This window comes from Plectropomus leopardus, chromosome 4 (genome assembly GCF_026936395.1).
Source record: "Plectropomus leopardus strain MGB_pleo_1.0 chromosome 4, ASM2693639v1, whole genome shotgun sequence".
Classification (NCBI taxonomy): Eukaryota; Metazoa; Chordata; class Actinopteri; order Perciformes; family Serranidae; genus Plectropomus; species Plectropomus leopardus.
In genome coordinates, this window is record NC_142179.1 from 31,812,227 (window position 1) to 31,835,511 (window position 23,285).

General features: G+C 39.2%; 1 protein-coding gene across 4 annotated transcripts in view; it reads left to right on the top strand.

The window, feature by feature from the left end:
* LOC148189804 (uncharacterized) overlaps positions 1–23,285 on the top strand; it is a 111,522-nt gene that overhangs the window by 84,100 nt on the left and 4,137 nt on the right. For 3 of the 4 annotated variants that reach the window (XM_088077126.1, XM_088077128.1, XM_088077124.1), the window contains 2 exons: positions 18,467–18,547; positions 19,837–19,914. In XM_088077126.1, coding sequence (XP_087933252.1) covers positions 18,467–18,547; positions 19,837–19,839 — 84 coding nt within the window. In that variant the 3' untranslated portion in view covers positions 19,840–19,914. Of the gene's footprint in view, positions 1–18,466; positions 18,548–19,836; positions 19,915–20,263; positions 20,336–23,285 lie in introns of those variants that run through there. The other variant, XM_088077125.1, reaches the window with a different exon arrangement.

Consider the following 23,285-nt stretch of genomic DNA (forward strand, 5'->3'; position numbering starts at 1 on the left):
CAAAATTAGTGAGTGTGCAGGTTTTTTTAAACACAGGAAAGCCCGCTAAAAATGGGCAATAGACTCTTTTACGATTGCTGGTAGACCAGAGCCATGTACACGACTGTGCAGCAGATGAGTTTAAAAAATAAACTATTTGTTTTAAGTTAAAAAGGTTAGTTTCTGGGCTGCCTTAAAATTTTAAGTTTAAGTTTAAATTTTAAATTTTAAAACATGTAAGGCAGCACGGAAAATAACCTTTTTTTTAAGTCAAAACAATAGTTTTACAGCATATTCCTATCTGTGTTTATGTGTTTTTTTCTTTTTCTGTTTGTCTGGAAACAGGTTAGTAAACAGTAGAAAGCAGGATGGAGTCTAGCGAAAATATTATGGAGGTTATTATTTTATTTTTTTTAATATCTTTGCTAATCAGTATCTCTATCAAACTTGGTGCAGACGAATTTGAAAGATGTTCAAGTGCTGCTTGGAAGGAGACTGACAGTATTTGCTGAAGGCCCATCATTGCATCACGCAGACAAAAGGGCTAATTTAAGGCAACAAACCAGGTGTTGTATTTCCATCACTGCCGATGGAGGCCTATCGGAGCTGATTGGACCTGGAGCTGATAAATATAAATAATATAAATATCTGCAGACTCATTTAACCTGTAAGTGAATACCGATTGTAACCTTTTCCATAAAAAAAAAAAAAAAAAGCCAGATGTTAGCAGGTGTTAGTGGGGCTTTGTTGGAAAGCTAATGAAAAATAAAACATGGTCTTATTTGTATATGGGTATTATTGAGTGTACTTCAGACCATTTTGCGATAATGCTTTTTTAAAAACTACATGTTGCACAACTGCATGACATTAAGCACAGAGGGTTTCCTGTCAGCAGCCATTCCCGTGAAACAACCAATTACCATTTTTTTTCTCACCCTGGTATGTAATTACCACTTCCTGCAACAGGTGGGTGATGTGTTTTTAAAGTCCAATGTAGCGATTTGATTTAAATGGCATATTGCTGGAAAGACTGTGATAATTGCCCCTCTCATCTGTTTTGGTAATTCAGATGATGTGGAGGGCAGTGGTAACTAAATGTGTGTGTGTGTGTGTGATTTTGTGTGTGTGAGTGAAGTAGGCAGTCAGTTTTCCACTTCATTTCCTCTCTGCCATTCCGCTGTCGGCTATCTTTCACCGTAAAGCCTGGTTCGCCTTCAGCGGCGACCTTGTAGGAAATAAATATAACAGTAACAGCCTGATTAATCCTGCTGCACTCTCTAAGAAACATTATTGAGCGGCTCTCTTCCGTGCCCGATAATGTTTGTCTGAAGGGAAAGCTCAGCTTTCCTCTGGCGTCCTCTGTGGTCTTAGTGAGTGTTTGTGATGTGCTCTGCTATACTTGTGCTGGTGTGTAAGCTCTTGCCAGTCCGGGCAAATGTGAAGGATGGATTTGCTCGCGCTGCTGCCAAATTACAGTTGTCTTTTCAAGGTCCTTGACCTCAAGATAAATGGCTGCCTGCAGCAAATGTAACTCCTTTTAATTTGATCACAGTGCAATGTTACTACTTGGGCTCTGCAAATAAACCTGTAAGGCAAAGATGGAGTGCATTACAACCCGAGGGATCTGTACGCTGCAAAAAATATGTACAGATGCTGATTATATAAAAAGGGTTTTGAGAGGGTTATGATTTTTCACATAGTTGAATGAGTTAAAAAGAGTATTTTTTTCCAGCTAAAATGCAACTTGATTTAAGCCAGTATTTGAAAATGTTAAAGATCTTCTCTCCAGTTCAGAAACAATAAAGACTAAGTCTATCACCATTGGTTAAAACTAAATCCTTTTGCAGTGGTTTATTTTAGCATGCCCACTCTGTTAGTGTAGACTGACTCAAATGATCTTAGATGAATGACCCCTGTGTGCAGGGGCTCTTCACCATGATAAAGTCATCACATTAAAACATGGGATCTGCAATGTGTTTATTCTGCGTTTGCGATTCATACGGGCCAGCCAAGAACAGCAATGGAGGGGGTTTCCATTGCTATTCAGTAAATATTCAGTAGTCTTTGTGTGATTCACCTGAAAGGTCATAAAGCGGCATGTCCAATCATTTCTCAGCCTCATGCTGATTGGCTGACTGCCTGCTCTTCATTGTTTGGTGCTCACACTGAGCAGTAGGCTGTACTGATTTGCTGTTTGGAGAAGATTTAGACCTGTCACACACATGCACACTCACACACATGCACACAGTGGTTTTAAGGCAGTGGGGGTTATAGGATTATGAAGAGGAGAAGTGAAAATTCCTGTTTGGGAGATCTGCTGAAGCTTAAGTTTCCCCCATTGCACATGTCACGGTGGAAAAACTCCCAGGAGGAGGTGGGGATCGAAGCGTCAATCCCACACTAGGCTCAGGGTAAACACAGAGGTATTCAATGACCCAAATAGTGCTCTCTGGCTTTCTTTTAGCCCAGCTTGTGTTTCTTGCTTGTGTCGCTCTGAATTGTAACGTTGCCACGCAACTATTTATCCAATGCTTGCAGTAACAACATACTGGAGTATTTTTCATGACATAAAAGCCAGAGGATCATCTGCTTTCACATCCTTGGTTGAACGTGACTAAGCTGCAAAAACATATTATAAATATCTCTGAAAAAGAAAGGCGTTTTATAGGCCTCATGCCTAACGCTAATCTCAGTTTGTAATAGAAGAAATGCGCTGTAGGGTAAACATTTTGAAGCCAGCTAATAATAGCAGCTGACAACCATGAAAGTAAAAACTAAAATATAAGAGTATAGAAAAAAATGGAACCATAAAAACATTTATAACAAGGAATTCAAACCACAATAAATGTATTCAAAAAACTGACTTGACATGCACCCAGAATGAACATTTTATCCACCAGAATAAAAGCAGTTGCAGAGACATGTGCAGAGACAAAATGCGGAGACGGATTTCTGTCTGCCTCTGTCTCTCCGTGTCAGTGAGATAAAGTACAAGAACAATGTCTCGCTCCTCCAAGAAAAGCTTCCAGTTTTGTTTGGAGAGCGCTGCAGCTACAAGGGAACATGCATTACAAAGCAAGAGCACTTGAGTGACTAAGCTGGATGTCATCGTCTGAGGGAGAGAGGAGAGAGACACTGCAGAGGCCTGTAACAACAGAGGGAACAACACTCAGCTCACCACCAACTGTCAGCCGCACAGTCATCTGAAATGGCTGCGTGTGTCAACACCTCCAAGAATCACTGTTCTTACTTCAGTGTATGTGTGTGTGTGTGTGTGTGTGTGTGTGTGTGTGCGTGTGTGCGTGTGTGAGATGAGTGTCGTCACCTGAGCGAACAGCACAAGCAGCAAAGTGGAATCTGAGAGGTATAAATCAGAATGTTTTGCAGAGGTGTACGTGTGCGTGCATGCTTGTATGTCATCATCTATGATTCTCACATGCCTGCGTGTGTAAAAGCAGATGTTTGCGTGAGTTGCTTGAATGTGTTCTTGCAGTGCAGATGTGCATTTGTACATACGCCTGTGTGAATTTGTGTATGTGGTCTCCTGCATACATTATTAGCAGTGTGATGGGTGGTGCTTCATCACAATAGGAAGTACAGGAGGTACAATAGGAAGTCTTGTGCATTTTATACATAGTTCCTGTCACTCAGCTCAACAAATTTGTTAAATGAAGACATTTTAGGATCTTCTTAAGAATTTTTAGTTGTTTTTGGTTTTTATCGACCAAACATAACAAATTTTTAATAACTTATTTACCTTTTGGAAAATATGCTTATGTGTTTTCTTCTGAGGGTCTGGTAAGAGGATTGAAACCACTCTCACATTGGTGCATTAACGAAAACTGACTTTCATTGGTCATTGTTTGCATTAACCCATTAAAATAGATCTAAAATAATAACCATAATAGCTAGAGCATTCATTCTTTTTTCACCAGTAAGATAAGGCTTTTGGCTTCGCTCTTATCCCTTCTGTTACCTTACCTTACATTACCTTATGTGCTGTGCAAAAGCATTATTCAGTCTCTTTGTATAAAATGAGCATATCTCAAAAACTAGCTATACACCCAAGTTACTTTTTAGAGGGGTTAAAATGATTGCAATGAATTGCCCTCCTTGTTCACTTGTTGACATTGGTTCCTCACATTTACTTTCTCTCTGTCTCTCTTTTGGCTTCATCTTTTTTCTTTTTTTTTTCACCACGGGATGCATCTCCTGGCTTCTGCCAAGGGAACATTGCTGTCATCAAGAGAAAAGAGGACTCCTTCTGTCGCCTCTTTTCCCACACACAATCTGGCTCCAAAATTTAGCACTAACATACTTACGATAAAGACATAATTATCTAATTTATTTACATACAAACATTGATAAAAAGGCAGGAGATGTGCATGGATATTCGCAGCATTCTTGGCTTGAAAACATAAATCGGCCATGTTGTTGTTCCAGTAGAAATTGACTTCGTGCAGCCGATTCCGTCCAGCAATTTTGCGGACAAAATGTCCACGAGTGAAAATGACACCATGACACCAGCTGGCACTTCTGTTGACCTCTTCACTTTAAAGAAAAATACACAGAGAATATAATGGACTCTACACCCCATTTGACGCTACTGAAGCTTAAAACATTCAACCAGCCATGGGAATATTTGACTGTGCAGCTTGCGCTGGGCAGTGGAGGTGATGCTGAGATCAGTGTTTGGCATGCTGTGCCCCTCCAGGTCGATCAGAGTTTAGCCAAGCATCGCAGGAGCTGAACAGCCCAGAATGTTCCCTGTATAGAGGGTTTTCTCAGGTGATTCTAGAGCATGGATGATCTCTGTCTACAGCCAGTGGAGGGCCTGGCATTGCTGGGAGTAGTGCTGGTGTTAGTGGGAGCCCTGGCTCCTGGGAATGAGGTCATGGCACAGGGACTCCAGCGTTCCCCCTCGGCTATGTCGGGCCTTGAGGCTCCCTCACATCTGTGTGCTGTCTGACCCAGCGGCAGGCAGCTGCTCCCTCTCATTATACCTCCTAATGGATGGATCCGTTTCCCTCTGACCTCATCCTGCCTCCACAACAACATCCCTCCATCGCTCCGTCCTGATGCGCCTTCATCCAGGCACAGACCCCCTTTTCTTCCACGTCTGAAGCGCTGAGCAGCCGCAACTTGGCTGATGGTGGAAACAAGGCTTTAGATTACAGCCCACAAATGACTGTATAATTATTTAGTATATCCGGCGTATCAGTCATAGACTTATTGGGTACCTATCTGTGAGTACAAGAGAAGTAGAAAGAATGTTATGTAAAAGGGGGCCAACAACTTTGTGTTTAAGTGAGAAATAGAACAGATAGATAAGAGCAGGGGAGAGGCCCCTGAATTATTGAAGACCACATTTACTTTGCATTGTTAGAGATCCCTGATTTGTGATTAGAGCAGTCCAGATTGTTATGGGATGGATAAAAACTAATAACAAAAACAAAAAAGTTTCACAATTAGTAATTCTGTTTATGCAAAATTCCTACCCTACATATATGTTACTGTATGTAATGTAACTTAAATAGTAACATTGGACAGGAGGAGAAAATTAGTCATCCTTAACATCTGCTGTGTTATGGTCTCAGAATGACGAAGTTGGGGAACAATTTAATACAAACCAGCCAATATTCGTCTTTGTGACTGCCACTTACCTATCTAAGAATAAGATGACATTCACTGATGACAGTGGCCAATACTTTTTCCTTTGTGATCCATTAATTCTGCACAGGCTAAAAAGCAGGGCTCGTGTCTAACATCGTCCCGTTGTCCTGGTGACGATAGAATATGTGTTTTGGATAAACAGAAATCTTCCCCACATTGTTTTGGAATGAAAAGAAGCCGTAAACCATTGGCACGCCAGGGGATGCACCCCATTGCTTCCTTGATAATGCAACGTTGTGAACAGCAAATCCATGTTGACATTGGCAGAAGGAGAATGTTTACACCTTACATCCCTGATAGTTGGGGTAAGGGTTAATATCTTTTTTACATTATTATTGTTGCTGTGGAACAAAACATTAGGTGTGAAAGGAAGGGTGTTTTTTAAATATAATTATATATGGGGAACTGTAACTTAGTGCTGGCATCCAGTGTAGGATGTTGAAAATCAAAAGTGACGTAAGAGAAGAATCTAGATGAGCTTCTTTTGTCCTGTATCATCAGATCATAAAAAAAAAGAAGTTGAAGCCATTCATTTTACCTTACAAAAAACAGTGCTGTTTAGTTCTGTATTCCACTTTAATGCAAATATGTTACCTCCTTATTTACTCTACCCCTTTCCTTGTACCTAGGCACCCACTAGGTATTTCATTGGTACCCAGTATAAGTAAATAATTGTCATGCCTCCAGTTCATGAGTTAAACACACATATTCTTTTGTGTCACTGATGTGTGGTTTTAAGGATTATCCACATAAACTAACAAACTTTATTTGTAGAGCACATACAGAGTTGTTTTGCAGGCCTGCTGTTGCAAACATCAAATACTTAATGAAACACACACTCTCATGCAAAATCTCTTCATTCATTCATTTTTTTACTTCTTCTGTTTTTTACCCACCTCATCCATATTATTCTCCATTTATTTTTCCTCATTTAAACTGTGCTTCACTGAAAGACATATCACCTTTATGTCTTCATTCTTTTCAGAGCTTCAAAAAAATTACCTCTACAATGCATAACTGTGTGTTTTCACCTATAGTGGCTGACTGTGTGTGTGTGCGTGTGTGTGTGTGTGTGTGAGAGAGAGCATCAGTGTGTAGCATTTATCTTGTGTCCAGTCCACTGAAAGGGGAAAGAAAAGGTTGGAGAGGGAAAAAGGAGCTGTGTTCTCTTCAGAGCTCTCCACCTGTGTTTGCCATTGAGTAAACAGAAGCTGTTGTCACGAGTGGAAGACAGCTTTGCGGTTTGCTCTTTGGAATTGAATTTCAAGTTCTCTCGGCTCTTTTGATTTCGTCACAGAAGGCAAAGCGAGCTATCAACACGCCTTCCCATTGCCGCTTCTCCCGAGGCGTGATGGATAGAATCAGTAATGCCTTGGTCTAACCAAGATATTTGTCTTTATCATTAGCACGGGCCCGCTGCGTTTGAAGCGCCGTCTCAGAGGCAGGCTTCAACCATTTATAGGCCGGAAGGTTATTTTTTTCAGTGAGCTCATCTCCTCTCATCTTGTAATGTCTCCTATAAACTCAGACTTGCTGAGATGCAGATTGAGGAATTGCTCTTTTATCACACAGCTTCTGTGTTTATTACCGAACGGCTCCTATCCATCACTCCCATCGGTTAGCCGCAGAACAGCAGACCTGTCAATCAACAAGTGCAGCTGGTTGGGCACGCCTGGTGATCAATGGCTTGAGGTGTAGACCAAGAGAGAGGGAGATGGAAGATGAAGAAAGAAGCGGAGGATTGAAAGACAGAGAAAGTCCATGATAATCTCCTCTGCAGATGGGGGGAAGCATAAAAAGAGAAAATGGGAGGTATTATGGGCCTTGTGATGATCCATGGGAGATCTTGAATGCATTTCAGTGATGCAATTCCTGGGATACTTGAGTGTGTATGAGTGTGTGCGTGGAGGGTGGGGGTGTGCGGCAGACAGAAAAAGTCCAAAATAAAAGCGCAGCGGCAAAACATTTGGTTGCTGGGCAACAGGGCTTTAAGCAACGGTAGTATTGAGTTATGAAGAATGGTAGTGCATGACTCGACTTCCCGATCAGGTTTCAGGATGGTGTCAGGGCGGAGTGGCGGAGGGGAGGACAAAGACAGAGCAATGTCTCCACCTGTCCTGATTTGTCAGGGCCGGTGAACAATGACACCGGCCTCTACAGATTTTGTCTCCAGGGGCCCGACCCTGGCTTATCGACAGGGGCCCTCAGACTGAGCTAAGGTTTAGGCGACTCTTGTTAGTTTTGGGGTCTATCCAAGCCATTTACACAGCATGTAATCTAAAGATGAGCTCATTATGTTGTCTTATCACATGTCTCCATGGCGGTTTATAGGCTGGGATGCTTAATACAGATAGACTGAAAGTAGGGAGAGAACATGTGTGGGGGGCCCATTGGTGGAGGAATTAATCTGAATACTTTGGTTAAAAAAAAGTACCAATAATTGGGTAAAAGTCCTGTCTCTACTCTACTTAAGTCTCTTCTGAAGTCGAGGCACATAAATATAATTTGTATGATAAGCTGAATGTACTTGTTAGAGCTCTATACGATATTCAGAACGTATCCATAATTCAGAGGTTGTCTGCACACGGCTCTCAACATGGAGGTAGCTAAGTCGGTTGTTAGCCAGGCTTTCACAAGCCTTATGTTTGCCTTTGAAAATCCATGCTCAAAAATGTGTACAGGTTCAATTTGTTTATAACCAATGTATTTGGGCAGGCTGCAATCACGTGACAAATGCGCTGACACCATTTGCTAGCCTGTGGGATATACACACAGACGCACATGCACTAACATGCGCTGTGCACATGCAGCCAGACCTTCAACACAACAAACCACAACAAACAGAGACGCTCAGATTACAACACACACAGAGGTAGCGTGACCGCTCTCTTTGCTCAGGACACCATAACTTCACTATATCTTTACACAGTGTTTGCTAATAGTGATTCTCTAAATATTAAGCATAGTTATTCAAAGTATTGGAAGTAAAAGTACTTGTTCAGCAGAAAAATTGCCCCTGAAAGTCATATTTTTATGTATGACAGTATTAGATTGTTAATATGAATGCATCAGTGTGTAAGCAACATTTCACTGTGGTGGCTGGTCGAGGTGGAACTAGTTTTACCTACTTTAAATAAAGATAGGTGTTTTAGTCTGGTGGTTGCTAATCTGGTAGTCAAGCCCTTTCAGAGGGTCATGTGATAAATTCAGAGGGGTCATGAAACAATCAATGGGTCAGAGGGGAAAAAAAAGTAAATTCTGCCACATATATTTGTTCATTTTTTGGACTTTTCATCAAATTTAGCTCTTTTAGTTCAACATTTGATAATTTTACCTCTTCAGCTTCGTACTGTTAAATGAAATCATCTAAGTTTACAGATGACATGTCTCTTTGGTGGAACCGCTGCTTTCAGTGCTCATCATTCTGATATTTCACTCTCCTTCATTCCTCCCTCCGACTACTTTATGCCTGGTATTTGTGTGTGTGTGTGTGTGTGTGTGTGCTTGCGTGCGTGTGTGTGTGTGTGTGTAAGAGCTGCATCCGTCTGTCAGTCAATTTGTCAAACCCGGCAGCTCCCCCACACAAAGGTAGACAGCAGACAAGGCCCAAGTTAATCTTTGTGGTTTTGACAGTTCATCCCCTCCAACCTCTTGTCATTCTGAGTCTCATCTTCCAACTCCCATCAGCCCCGGTTCCCCTCACTCACAGCTTATTTTATAATGAAATAATTCATTTTGAACCGTAGAAGCTTGCACCATCTTCCGTCATATCAAATTTTCCAATCACCCAAGTTTGACCCCCCGGTATCAAATAGTATTCAGTGCTCACTGTGGCTGCTGCGGTTCTAGCCTAAGACCATCTGGTTTAAACCAGGTAGCAACACTTGAGGCAGGGATCGGGCAGAGGAGCCCTCGGATGTACAGCTGAAAACCACTTCCTCAGATAGCCGTCCAAATAAGAGGTTGAGCCCTCGAAACACAGTGTACGCTCTTACGCTGATTACAGTCAGCATGCAGACCAGATGGGAAGCACACATGTTGTACTGTACTGTGCAGCAGGTTTGCTTGGTATTTTCACTCATTCTAAGCAGAGGAATTTAGCTTGAAACATGCTTTTTCCTTCCGCTGAGCCTCTTAAATGACAGTGTCTTGTAGGGCAGCACCGAGAAATGGTTGCTGCTTGTTGGTATGTTGCTCAACACAGCTGAATAATTATAAGAACGAGTGCTGAAATCCACCTGTGTCTGCTCTGTCTCTCTCTATGTGTGTGTTTAACCCTTTGAAAACCAGAGCAAATTGGTTTCATTTCTTTCAAAAACGTGGGAGGAATGCAATGAGTAACAGAAGAAGTGACCCAAATCTTATCAAGAAATTTATAAAAAGTACAAGAAAATTACCTGAAAATGAGTTAAAAATAACCACAACATCAAAAACAAAAAAGCTGAAGGAAAGGCAAGGAAACGACGAGAAAAAGTGCTTAAAAATGATAATAATTTTGTAACATCATTTTAAAAAAGTAATTATGATAATTATAAAATACTGTTTTTCCTTAGTTTTTTTTCTTCCCCCCAGTCATTTTCCTACCCTTTAAAAAATAATTTTCTAAATCAAAAAAGTTCTTGCAATTTGTGGAACATTTCTTGCCAAGTTGCTCATTGCCTTTTTTTCCCATGTTTTTGAAAGAAATCGCGCCTATTTGCTCAAGGTTAGAAGTTTTAAATACTTGAAAAAGGCATCTGAGAGCAGCAAGAAATAATGATGTTGCGCCAGGTTTCAAAGGATTAAATATGTAAGTTTACTTATGTAAATGGTGAATGAGTTGTGAAGATAGTGACTGTATACACATGCGTGTGTGTGCCTTTGAAAATTTTTGTCAATACATGTGCAGTCTACAGGTGTACATGTGTTTGGAATGTTTGTTCTTGGATGATATTAATATGTTGTACTGAACTGCAGTTGTTGATATTTTGTGGGAACTGATTTACATACCACTTCTAATCTCCTTTTCTACATAAATACAAAAAGGAAACATAGTTGTAAATACTTTGCTTATACATAACCAATGACCATTATCGAATTCTGATGTTGTACAGGTTAGGGTTAGGGTTAGGGTTACATTGGCATTATGATGTTGATTTTTCCATACTTGCGACAAAATATCATTATTCTGCATCAAGACGATGTATGCATGACACGCTGGGGATCATTGGATTTCGGTTTCTAAACAACACAACCAAAAAAATTATTATTATTCTACATCAAATTAACATTGGCATTAGACATTGTCAGACATCGAACTTTGGTCACTGACGTCACAGCCTAAATTGCTAAGCTTAACTAACTAACTAACTAACTAACAAGTTGTTGCTGGCATTTTTGCTTTCCATTAATTGAGTAATTAATCTGGCCATTGAATACCCAAAATTGAGAAAGTTGCCCACTACCTTTTCATTGACCCCGTGAAGATGTCTTCAAAGTGGGTTTTGGACCTTTTGGCGAGCAAACATTCATTCATTTTAATAATAAAAAATCATGAAGAGCAGCACATTTTTACACTTGAAAAGCTGTAACCTTTTAATTTTGGCATTTAAGCTTAATAGTTAATTAGCTAAAGGATTACTTTATTATTTTATATGAAAATTATTATATGTCTGTCAATCCATTCATTGATTATTGATCATTTCACTTTATAATGAGTATTTAGTTAAGAAAAATACACCACAAGCATTATTATTATATTGGTGGTAAACCACGGTGAATGGCAAGCATCCAGTTCCTGCTGAAAGTCAAATGTTGCTTTAATGTAACGAAGCCCTGAGGCGTTTTTGCATAATGCAGAGCAAACTCTGATTCTATTCCAAACAGGTGTGGAATCTTAACATCAAGGATCTCTGATGTAATAACAGTAGCCTAACACAACATAATTATACTGACACTTGGCACAAGAGCACTTTTGCAAATAAATGCAAAAGAGCACAATGGGAGGTTTAATAGAGTCAATAGTGTGGCATAAAAGATATCATGACATAAGGGACTGTATGAAAGTTATTAGAGGCAGAGAGGGGTCTGACACGGGGAAGGGTATAGCACTTTTTGCTCAAGTAAGGTTTGTCTAAAAAGTAAAATAAAATAAATTTTACCTGTACCTTTATTTTATTAATATTTTTTCCTCAACATATGGTAGTGAGGCCGTGGAAATAAAGGCATTATTCATTTTTAGAATCAGGGGATGGGCGGAAAATATTACAAGTCACAGAGCTAGTGGCCCTGTCCACTTCACTCATTCAGTGACTGTTGTAATAATGTTGATTTTCATATTAAATGTGGCAAATTATTTAACTCATGAGTAACCAAAGTCCAACATTTTTTTTCTTTGTTTTGGGATGTCCGCTTATGGCTGATTTCTTTAAATGGTCATCTGTTCCAGATGCGTTACTGCAAGTGTTTACACTGCTACATCTAGCTACATGCTAACATTAGTGAAACCATTAGTTTTAGTTGCAGGTCATATTTAGATTAATTTTCCTGCTGGATTGTGCTTGGTTGTTAAGATTTTGTCTCAAAAGTTTTTAATGGTGACTTTTGAAGGTAGAAAGAGTCGCTATACTTCATTCAAGTCATTTTGGGGTTGCAATGAGGGTGCAGAGATGCCAAGAGTGCAGATTTGGAAGATTTGGAAACACTGACCAATCAGAACAGACTGGACATTTTGGAAGATGGCTTTAAGATACAGGTGCTTTAACGAAGCATTTCAGACAGAGAGTGAATACAGGTGTTCCAGCAGGGACAATATGAGGATTTTCAACATTAAAGCATGTAAACATGATCTAGTTGAACCCAAAATACAAATATGAGCATAAAAGGTCCTCTAATAGTTTAACTCTCTGTGGTGCAGAATGTGAAAATGAATAATAGAAAATAAGAAATAAGAAAGAAAATAATTCTTTTAGTATTAAAAATTGAATTAATATAAAATTTCAAATTCTGCCTGTTCTATTATTTTTTTTTATTTTGGCGGTCGTTACAGTTTTTTAATAAGTCAAGGGGAGGGTTGCTGGGGAACTTTGATCTTTTTTAGAGAGTGAAGGAACCCCTCTCTGCAGCCACATAATTTCTGCACAGCCCTACAGAAATATTGGCTCCATTTATATATTATTTGTCCCTTTTCTGTCTCTTGAATGTGACATTCAATGTGTGCACACATGCAGCATGACAGGAGACCCTTTCATTACAGGAAAAAATGAGGTCTGGAGACAACTCCTTCCTTGGTAGAGTTGTGGGTGTCTGGACGATGTCAGTGTTATGCGGCAGACTCAACACTCGCTGTGCTGACAGCATGAGGCCTTGTCTGATAAGACAAGCCTGCTGCTCGCCTGGGCGGCCCTGTGCAGCTCCCCTGACACCTGCCACAGCTCTCATTCTGGGATAGTGTCAAAAGAATTACACAGATATTATCTGGCCAACATTTCCTGCTATGAATGCAAACATTTTTTGTGGCATGGACCCACCTGAGCTGAACTTATGAAATGACTTATTGAGGGCTGATTTATACTCTGTAAATGCAGCTTTAAAACCGGGTCTTTAAAAAGTAAAATCATTTGTAAAAATATCAATATTATGCAATCAAAATTACCAACCGGAGTTCATATTTCACTCACATTCATTTTTAGCCCTGCATAATAATAGCAATGTTATGAGTAACTCCCCGAATCTCAACATTTGTTCTTATCTGTCTGACACAAGCCTCAAATTTCAGTTTCCCTCTCAAGTTCTCACTATCGGTGCTTCATCTCAAAAGGCTACCTGTCAAAAGCCTCGATTTCATCCATGACTGAGTTTGTCAGCTCGCAGTAAGAAGACAGATTAATCTACTGTTTATTTAGCTTGCCAGGACAATCTGTCTCGAGCTCAGCAGAGAGTGATATTGGAGCCTTTCTGCTGCACATACCAGTAATGTCACACTGAAACTTACTTGTCAGGTGCCTTTGTGTCCTGTTCCATTTATTCAGAGTGACTCGAGTGACTAGCGGAAGAAGCTTTAACACCTTGTTTAGCAACATTACAGGCAGCCAAACAGGTCAGGGGTCGAAGGCACAAGATACTGACATATGGAATTCATAAACAGAACAGATAGTATCGGTAAAGATACATTTCCTCCTGCTCCTCCTTGCCTTTTTAAATTTCTGTCATTTACTTTAAAATTTGTATACATTATAAATGACTAATTGCTGCTTCAGATGTTGTTAAGATGCTGCTTGATCAAAATTTTATAGCAAAACTTTGATACTTTCATAGAATTCTTAACTTTTAAAATACATAATTTAGTGGCATATATAACTGACCTTTAGAGGCTGTTTAAATATTGTAATTTCCCAATCTTTATCGTCTGTCGTCTTCATTAGGAAAGGGTCTTTAAGGACATTTAAAGACTACCACATCAGTTTTATACAGGCAGTTTACACTGAATTTATCTTAAAAATAAAAAAGGCAGTTGAAGTTTTTTTATTTTTTATTTTTATTTTTTTTGGTTTGGGCTTGGAGTCCTTAAAGCTAAAAAAACCTGTGGAATTTTAAAGATATTGCAATGTACCAAGCAAAAAGTTTTTAAAGAAAACCAAGTTTCATTGTGGGAAATGCAGGATCTATTTTTGGAGTTTGACCAACAAGTCCCAAGTCAGTCTGGGTAGAAAATCCCAATGTCACGTGAAATCAAATAGGCACTGAGCAAACGCTGGCTCACTTGATTATCACTTGTTCTTAGTCACCTAAAAATGGCCACCTTAAATGATCCTTATCAGTCTAAATGTATGCTATATTTACAATATTTTTACGGCTTTACCTCGCCGTCAGACAACCTTTTCCAACGGGGATTGAATCCGTTACATCATAGCCACCAGACTCCACTGACAAAAACAGTAATCTTACTCAGCAGAACACAGGAGTCGCTGGTCTAAGGCCTTAATGTTGCGTGTAAAGTAAAATGGAGAATAAATTCAAACACACAAGTACACCTACACTGATATCGTTTTTTTTTTTTTTTAAAGGTGGCTAAAATATATATTTTACTGCAGCCTCATCCATAGTGGTACATCAGCCTCCATGCTGATGCTAGATGCCAGCAAAGCTACACAGTAGATAAAATAAGTACAGCAGAAACATCAGACCACCGTGTTTAGATATACATATTTAAATGTTACAGTTACAGGTGAAAATGACAACAGAATTCATCAAGTTTGCCAGTTTCACATATTTCAACAATTTAACTTAATTGCTAGTTATCCTCCTGGATGTGATTGTTACTGTTAGCACGATGCCATGCATGATTTGGGCTATAGCCAAACTCGATGGTTGGAATTCAGTAATACAGGAGTGCAGTTGCAACACCTGTAGAAATACCTCCTGGCTGCCAGCAGTGTCTATAAATACACACAGATACCTTCTTCATTGGCAGCTTGTGTTGGAGCCAGCCTTATAACTTGGTTAACCAGGTAAGGCACATGCTCTGTTCATGAGACCTGTGATTAAGATTTATACGGTGACGTTAAATGTGTTACAGTGACACAGAAACATCTTGCTCTGTCAGGTTTGTCTGCTCTGTCTCAAAGCGTTTTGCGTACAGTTTGATGTCAGCAAATGACACGGTGGCAGTTACTTCTTTCCTCTGTTAAATTATTGCTCACTTAAGGATGTGGCAAGTGACTTACTTCTCCAAGTGAATACAAAGATTCAACTCAGCTGTATTCAAGTAAACACTTTACCCAGAATGAGATTTCAATCAAAGCATGGTCAGTACCTGGCCTACTCCAAGCATTTACATGCTGCCAGCAGCAACCGAGCTTTCTCTCTTAAAGGAAAACTCCTGTTTTCAAGAACGCGCCCTCAGCTGCCAACATTAACAAAGAGCGACGCCATGTTCCCTAACATAAGCCAAGCACCAGCCCTTCTCACTCCATTGCACAGGGTTGTCAGAGAGCAGGAGGCTCAGGGTGCTGTCACTTTGAATGACTCCATGAATAGACCCGGGCCTTTTAGAGCACACTGCTTGGCTGTAAGCTGTTTTGACATGGGCCCTAATACCTCTCTTGCACTTGGCCAAAGGGTTTGGGTTCAGAGCCCTGTTCATGAGGAGGAAAGCTGCAGTGTTTGGCAGCTCGCAGCCTGAGTGGCGCTTTTCTGCCTGGCTGAGAGGGAATGAGTGTGGCATGTGGCTCACACAGGGCTGGATGGATGTCAGTCACTGCTGCTCATCTCCCATCTCCCCCTCTTACCATCTGTCTGTCTGTCAGTCACTCTGTCTGCCTGGCTCCCCAGTAGGCTCTACTGAATAAGTTGAGAAACAAATGTTATATTTAACTATCAGTGTTTTTCCCCCCCTAAGGCCAGGGTTAGGGTTAGGGTTAGGGCCAAGGTAAAGGTTAGCATTACTGAAATTAATTTCACCCTTTGAAACCCGAGCAAATTGGCCTGATACAAGTCAAGAACGCACGAAGAAGGCAATGAATAACTTTATTACTCAAATTACCTAAATGTTTTGTAACTGATTCAAATTACAAGACCTGCCAAAAACAAACAAGGGAAAAAAAGTGTTTTTTTCTGTGACAAAATTTCAAATACATTATTTTAATAAATAAAAATTCATTTTTCTGTCATTTGATTTCTTTGTTTTTTTTTTTATTATTATTAATCTTCTAATAATTTTGTCTCTCTCTCTCTTTTCCTTTTCAGGTCATTTTTCTTCTCACTTTTTACAATTTTTTTTTGCAATTTGTGGAACAATTCTCTCCAAGTTGCTCATTGCCCTTTTACCCATGCTTTCAAAACAAAGCAAACCAATTTGCTTGGGTTTCAGGTTAATATGCTTGTGAAAGAATGCAACATAAGAAAACTGATGCCAATCCAGGTTTCAAAGGGTTAAACAGAATAATTGTGAAACACAGACCCATGCTGAGCAGTCTTGTCTAAAGCGGTGTGTATGAGGCATGTAGTAAAGTACAACTGAACAGAGAGATCCTATTGCAGCCCTTCAGACCTAGTTGTTTTTATGCAAGGCTAATTTAATGGTGAACTTTTCTAAAAGCAGGAGCTTTAACTTGGCCAATCATAATATTGTCCAAATAGGTCCTGGTACCTCATATTGTGCTTTTGAAAAACCTTTCTTCTACGTGCAAGCATCAAGGTGTATATGAACACAGATATGCACAGTCAAATAGAAAATCAACATGATTTAAAGTGAAATATGGCAATGACAGAGCCAAGGTTTGGAGTCTATACCCACAGGGTCTTATAGTGACTGCAAATGCATGCGCTCATGGTACCATACCATAATAAAGTTTGGATAAACACATCCTCCAAATAGCATGTGCTGAATATAAAAGTTGGAAAGTCATAAACAGTACTGCAGGTTAAGGCAGCAGATTGCCCTTGGGGTAAAGAGGCTGGCGTAGTGATTAAAGGGTAAAACCCAACATACATATACATTTATTGTACCCTTGTTTTTATTTGTGGAATAGAATGTAGTCTTACATGCAGTTTTACAATTTTATAGTAAATCAACAGTACAATAATAAAGTTATTTGATAAATTAATGTATTTTACTTTTAAAGTTTTTTTTAAAATTACTTCAATCATCATCTTCCATTCATTTTAAACTTTTTTTAAAATTAAAATTAAAATTTCATTTATGTACAATACATGAACTATCATTTAAATTTCTGAAATTTGTCACACCTTAAAGTTCTGCTCCTGGTCAGCCCTTTCTGAATTCCAGGTCATCAAATAAATACAGATGCTTGGTCATGCCCCGTTGGCGTGTGATATCTATGCTGAAGGAACCCTTTTGAGTTTCTTTAAGATGCTCTGGACTTTCAGCTAACTCCAAAGTGCAGAAATTTTTGAATGTTGGAATCAATGGGCATAGTAAAATATGATAGGAAATGTGGTGGATTGGTCTATCAAACACAGACTTTCACCCAAGAGACTGCTGTTTGTGTCTCATGTGTAAGCAAATGTGAATGTTATTCTAAATAAGCAATAGCTATAAAATCCTTGCGCAACACATTCGTTTCATAGTCTTTATTGGAACTATGTTAAATTGCATCCCCCCTATCAAATAAATTAAATTTAAATTTAATTAAATTCAGATTAAATGTTGCATTATGTAACTTACGTTGGTACATGATGTACTTACTGTACATCATTTATAAACTTATGTCACATTATGTACTTATTTTAACCCAAATCGTGATCTTTTTTTCTAAACCTGACATAGCAGTTTATTTTGCTTAACCCTACCATCTGACAATTTGATAAAATATGTTTCATCAGGGCACAGGTGTGCTTCACATGTGGATCCTAAAAGATGCATTTGTGTGTCAGCAAACACACAGTAAGTGTTAATTTAAAAACACGAAGAAGAAAAAAAAACTCCTGCATCTCTTTACAATCTGTGCAAACAAATGGTGAGCTGAGGTGTTTTATTGCAGCCTTGTCTCCTAGAAATTTTGTTCATATACAACTAATTTTAAACAGCAAATATGTTTGTGAGGAAATCGTAATGCAGAGCAAATTCTGTTTTCTATTAACACAATGAGGAAATGTTGCTGATTAACATACCATGCAAACTGATACTGAATACATCAAAATGATTACTAAAAATATTTTTCATCTGTTTTCTGCCACAGTAGGCAATCTTGCAATACACTATCCACACTTAGTGACTACTGCATTATTTTTTTGTATTTTGACTGTTTATTTAACATTTAACCAAAGTCACAATCTTTCTCTGACCTTAACCAGTTGTCTAAATTTAACACAGGAGTCTGGATGCAAACCCAAGTCTTGTGACAGTCCTGCACTTGACGCCAGAGCCGACCACCTCTCTTTGATTGCAGCGCAGGTATAAAAAAATGTAGTGTTTTATTAACTTAAAGAACTGTTAATGTCTCTTAACATAATTCAGACAGTCATACCGTTGCCAGCAAAATATTATTATGAAAGAAATTTAGTTTTACTCAAACATAATTCCTAGGAGACAAGGCTGTTTTTTTGCATCATGTATTAATACAGAAGACTAAACAAAACAGTCAGCAATATATATAAAGCCAGCTGTTGTCTTTCACATTATATCCAGTATGAATAAGGATCTTAACAATTGAAAAAGGTGGAGTCCGCCAGTAACTACTGACAAACAACTATTATTGACTGGCAACTACAGAATGCTAACACAAAATTGATATTACAACAAACCAAACAAAGAAAAAACAAAACAAAACTGGCAAATGTTATTCCACTATTCACCCTCTTGTTAGACTTTTCTGTTTTATTTTTCTTTACTCTACCAACTTATGCTACCAACTCATGCTAATGCTCCACTAGTTTTGCCAGCCAACTTTGTTTGTTTGCTTGAACATCTGCTTGCTGCATCTGGAAACAACACTGATGAGAGCTAAGCCACGTCAGTAAAGTTGTGAGCCGTAAAACCCAAAACAAAGAGCTAAAAGATGTCAAAATGTTCGACAGAGCTTGGGGGAACTGCAGTGTTGGGTAACAAGTGGGTTATCACCTTGAGTGAGCCATTTAAAATTACTCAGACATTGTTTATATACAAATGTTGAGCAGAGCAGCTTTGATATAATGAATTTGATTATGACTTAAATGCAGCAGTTAGTATTCACACGTAGTTATAGCCTGCAGAAACCATGACCATTTAAGTTTACCCAGCAAGACCCTAAAGCCATGTTTAAGAGTTTGAACTCTCTGGAGAAATTTCTATGGAGCTCGCTCAATGTGTTGAGAATAATGTGTTACAGTCAACCTATAAACTCTTATTTGAATATACAAATGATCTTAATCTTAAATAAATAGGGGCACATGGCTAAATGCTCTGCAGTGATAAAGTAGACTAAGCTCACTGCAAAGGGAAGGAACTATGGAAAGCTAAGGTAACACAAACACTGGTGAGAGCAATGCCTGCAGATAAGGCTGGTTTGATCCACTGTGTACACTGCAGACCAAAGGCCCTGTGATGCTGTCTCTGTGTTGATAAAAGCCAGACCACAATAAGGCCACTGCAGTCAGCTTCCACAGTGAGTTATTCTCTCTGTCAAACGTGTTTCTGTTGACTTGCTTGTTTGTTTATTGGTGGCTTGTCTCTGTGGAATTTGATATGTGATCCTATGTTTACAGTAAACCCAGCGACAAAGCGGGAAGAGGTTTGTCTGGATATCACAGGTGAAGATCAAGAGAAGACTTTATTACATACAGGTAAGATATTATGTAACAGTTTTAGTCTCCAGTGCATTTTCATTCTGAACTTTTTAATAAGAGGCTGCTCTGACTGTAATTGTTTGTATACGTGGTTCTTATGTTTATGTGATTTTGCCTAATTGCAGAAATACAATTCAAATTCCCAGGGCAGCGCAATCTCAAAAACTTCCCTTTTTCAAAAGAACATGCCCAAATTGTCTGTGTAGGAGCAGACAGGAGGTTTTAAACAGTCTGATTTTAATATTTTTTGCATGTAAACTGGACCCAAACTGAGCTGTGCTGACTCACTGCTTCAAACTCAAACACACACAAATGATCAGCCAAACATTTTCTCTGCCTTTCCAAGGAAGCAGAAAATAACAGCTCGTCTTCCAGGAGATCAGAAGGCTCGGCTATGCATTACTGCCATCTAATGGTGAGGGAGCTATAAGACATTGGCTTTGCACACTTTCGCCACAGTGTATAGGGACTGAGTCAGCTGTTACATAAGCTGTCATCCTGTAAAATTATAATATGATTTCATATTTACCTGTACAAGACTAGTATGTATTGTTTTTATTATCACTGCATTTTTTTTTTTTGCTAATGAGCAAAATCTGCAGCCCCCTGGCTCCACACAGTGCAACAAAGGTGGTCTCATACTGAGCACATTTTCTTTCATAAGTATGTGTGTGTTCCTAATCCTTTTCTGCTAAGACACCTGCCCAATCATTGTGCAGCAACAATTAAAATCATGGACTGATTCAACCTTATCTGATCATGCCACCCCACCTCTTTTGTACCGGTGGCTTAAAGCTCTTAAGTGCCTTTGTGGTTTAATTGCATGCATCGAACATCAAATAATGGCTGCAGCTGGCTCAGGGCTGTGTTCAGTGCAATAAGTCATAAACATTGCTTTATCACAAAAGCAAAAGCACAATGGGAATGGCAAAGAGTATCGGTTTCACGCGAACTGGTCAAACACAGCTCCGAATGTAAGGAAATACTGACTGAGTAGCGGCGGGGAGATAAACACACACTTAAAAGCAGCACGTTGATACACTGTATCCGCTGTCAGAACAATTCACCTGCCGCCGTCTCTCAGCGCCGCCATTCACAGCCTCGCCATCTCTTTTCTGCCAGTGCAAATTGACATGTCATCACTTGACTATATTGATCAAACCTCAGGTGCAAAGTGGAGGCCCCCGCTGGACACCTAACCTAACTTTGTTTTTCATGCATTTTAAAGCCCCCATTTCTTCAATGCCTCTCCGGCTCTTTGGAGTGCAGTGTGGGTAAACACGGGGCTGAAAGCTGCCGCGGGCTCCTTTAGAAAACAGTACAAAACTTGCTTTAACTGTTGCTAGCTGGCTTTCAGTGCCATACAAACACAGAGCTAATGTGATCCTGGCTAACCCCGGTGCCCACGGTGGTCACACTAGTGTTGTCTGCTGACAGCTCCTGTTAAGACTCTATTGTGTGGACACAGCCGTGGAGGACAAGAGGGGAGGTAGTTAAAAGCACAAAGGGGACATGGGTACACACTCCTTTCTTTCTCTCTCTCATCACAGCTGCCTTTTCTTCTGGCTGCTGCCCTGTCGATCATCCTTCATGAATGGGGATCCCCAGGCTGCTCCTCAGCTCCTGAGGACGGAGTCTGGAGAGAAGGGTGGGGGTGGAGGGGGGCTCACCAAACTCCTGGACTGCCAAAGACAGGTGCAGGCCAAGATATGAGCGGCTCATAATGGTGCTGACAGATAAGTTGCTCTCAGAGACTCTGGATGGAGCTCAGTGGCTTCCTCAGTTGCTTCATTCCCACTCTTCCTCTGGTCGTTTGTCTCAGTCTAACTGCTGGAGCAAAGGCGGTGCTCTGCCTTGTTGCTTTGCACATGTTCAAAGGAAAGGAAAGAAAAATAACCATATTGTAAGGATGTATCTGTTTCCTTCGTAGTGTGATTTATCTAACCCCAACTGAGTCCCAGAGGTATGAAAGCTTTCTATGTTCATAGGACAAGCTGTTGTCTTTCCGTCAAGACTTCCGTCATAGCTATGATTTCTTTAAAAAGGTAAACTTGACCCTTATTTAATTTCCCTAGCTGTAATCAATTGACATAACTAAGGACTACAAGTTGTTAGGACTTACAAATATACATTACCATTTCATGAAAAACTTCAAGTTGTATCAACAAATCGGGCCGGGGTGCTGAGACAAATACAAATCTGTCCAGGGTACGGTGAATAGGTGCAAATTCAAAGTGTTTTAAAACATTTGCACTTATTCTGGAACTTTATGGACATATAAGATTGGTGCATGTGTTGCTGATGTTTGTACAGTTGGTACACTGGCTGATTGGGGCAGATTGCATAAACAGTCCAGTGGTAAAATTTTTGTTAGTGCCACATTTGCTTTTCTTTCTGTCTGATCACACATTTAGAATCTCAAACTGTGATTTATTAACAAGTGAGAAAGAGAAACTCGTGTTCTTTATTTTGTGGAATTCACTCCATGTTTATTCTATATGTGACTGCATCATGAAATCTCATAATCAATTATACCAGAATAACTCTTCTTTTGTCATTAATTCCATGTAATTAATTACATTTTTAGGTTTAAATTAAACTGTAAAGTTATTACTTTCAAAATTTGAATTGACTTGTCTTGTAATAAAAATGAAATGATGGTCTGGTCTATACACACACACACACACACACACACATACAGTATATATACATATTTTATTTTGGCAACAAAGAAATTCATTGTACCTCACATAAAACTTTAAAAGCATCGAGACAAAGTGCAAGAGATACCTCAAATAGGACATTTAAATACAATTACAAACAATTAAAAACATCTTTACAGTGTAGTGTAAGAAATGAATAAATATCTGAATTATATATTTTTTAAAAAGCAGCAGCAAACAGGGAAGCTTTCAGCCTTGATTTTAAAGAACTTAGAGTTGCAGATGTTCTGCAGTTGACCATTGGAACATACTTTCAAAAATAAAAACATAAATACATAAAATAAATTAATAAAATCACACATATCAAATCAGTCACACACACAAAGTCACATGGACTTGTCTCTGAGCAAAATTAAAACAACAATGAAGATATCGATAGGGTATCCACTTCAACTAGTCCCAAAACTCTATTCACTTCTACACAAATCAGTTAAATTATATGTACAAAGTGAGACATAGTCTGATCATAGCTGTTTGCTAGAAAGCACCAACCACAGACTAAATGTGACACATCTAGACCAGGTACAAATTCCATTATTACAAATTGGTGAAATGTGTGGATATCACCTACTTTAACTTAAAGGTACAGTGAAACAAATAAAAAATTTGAACTTGAACGTGACAGTGTAAAGTGATAGCTTAGTT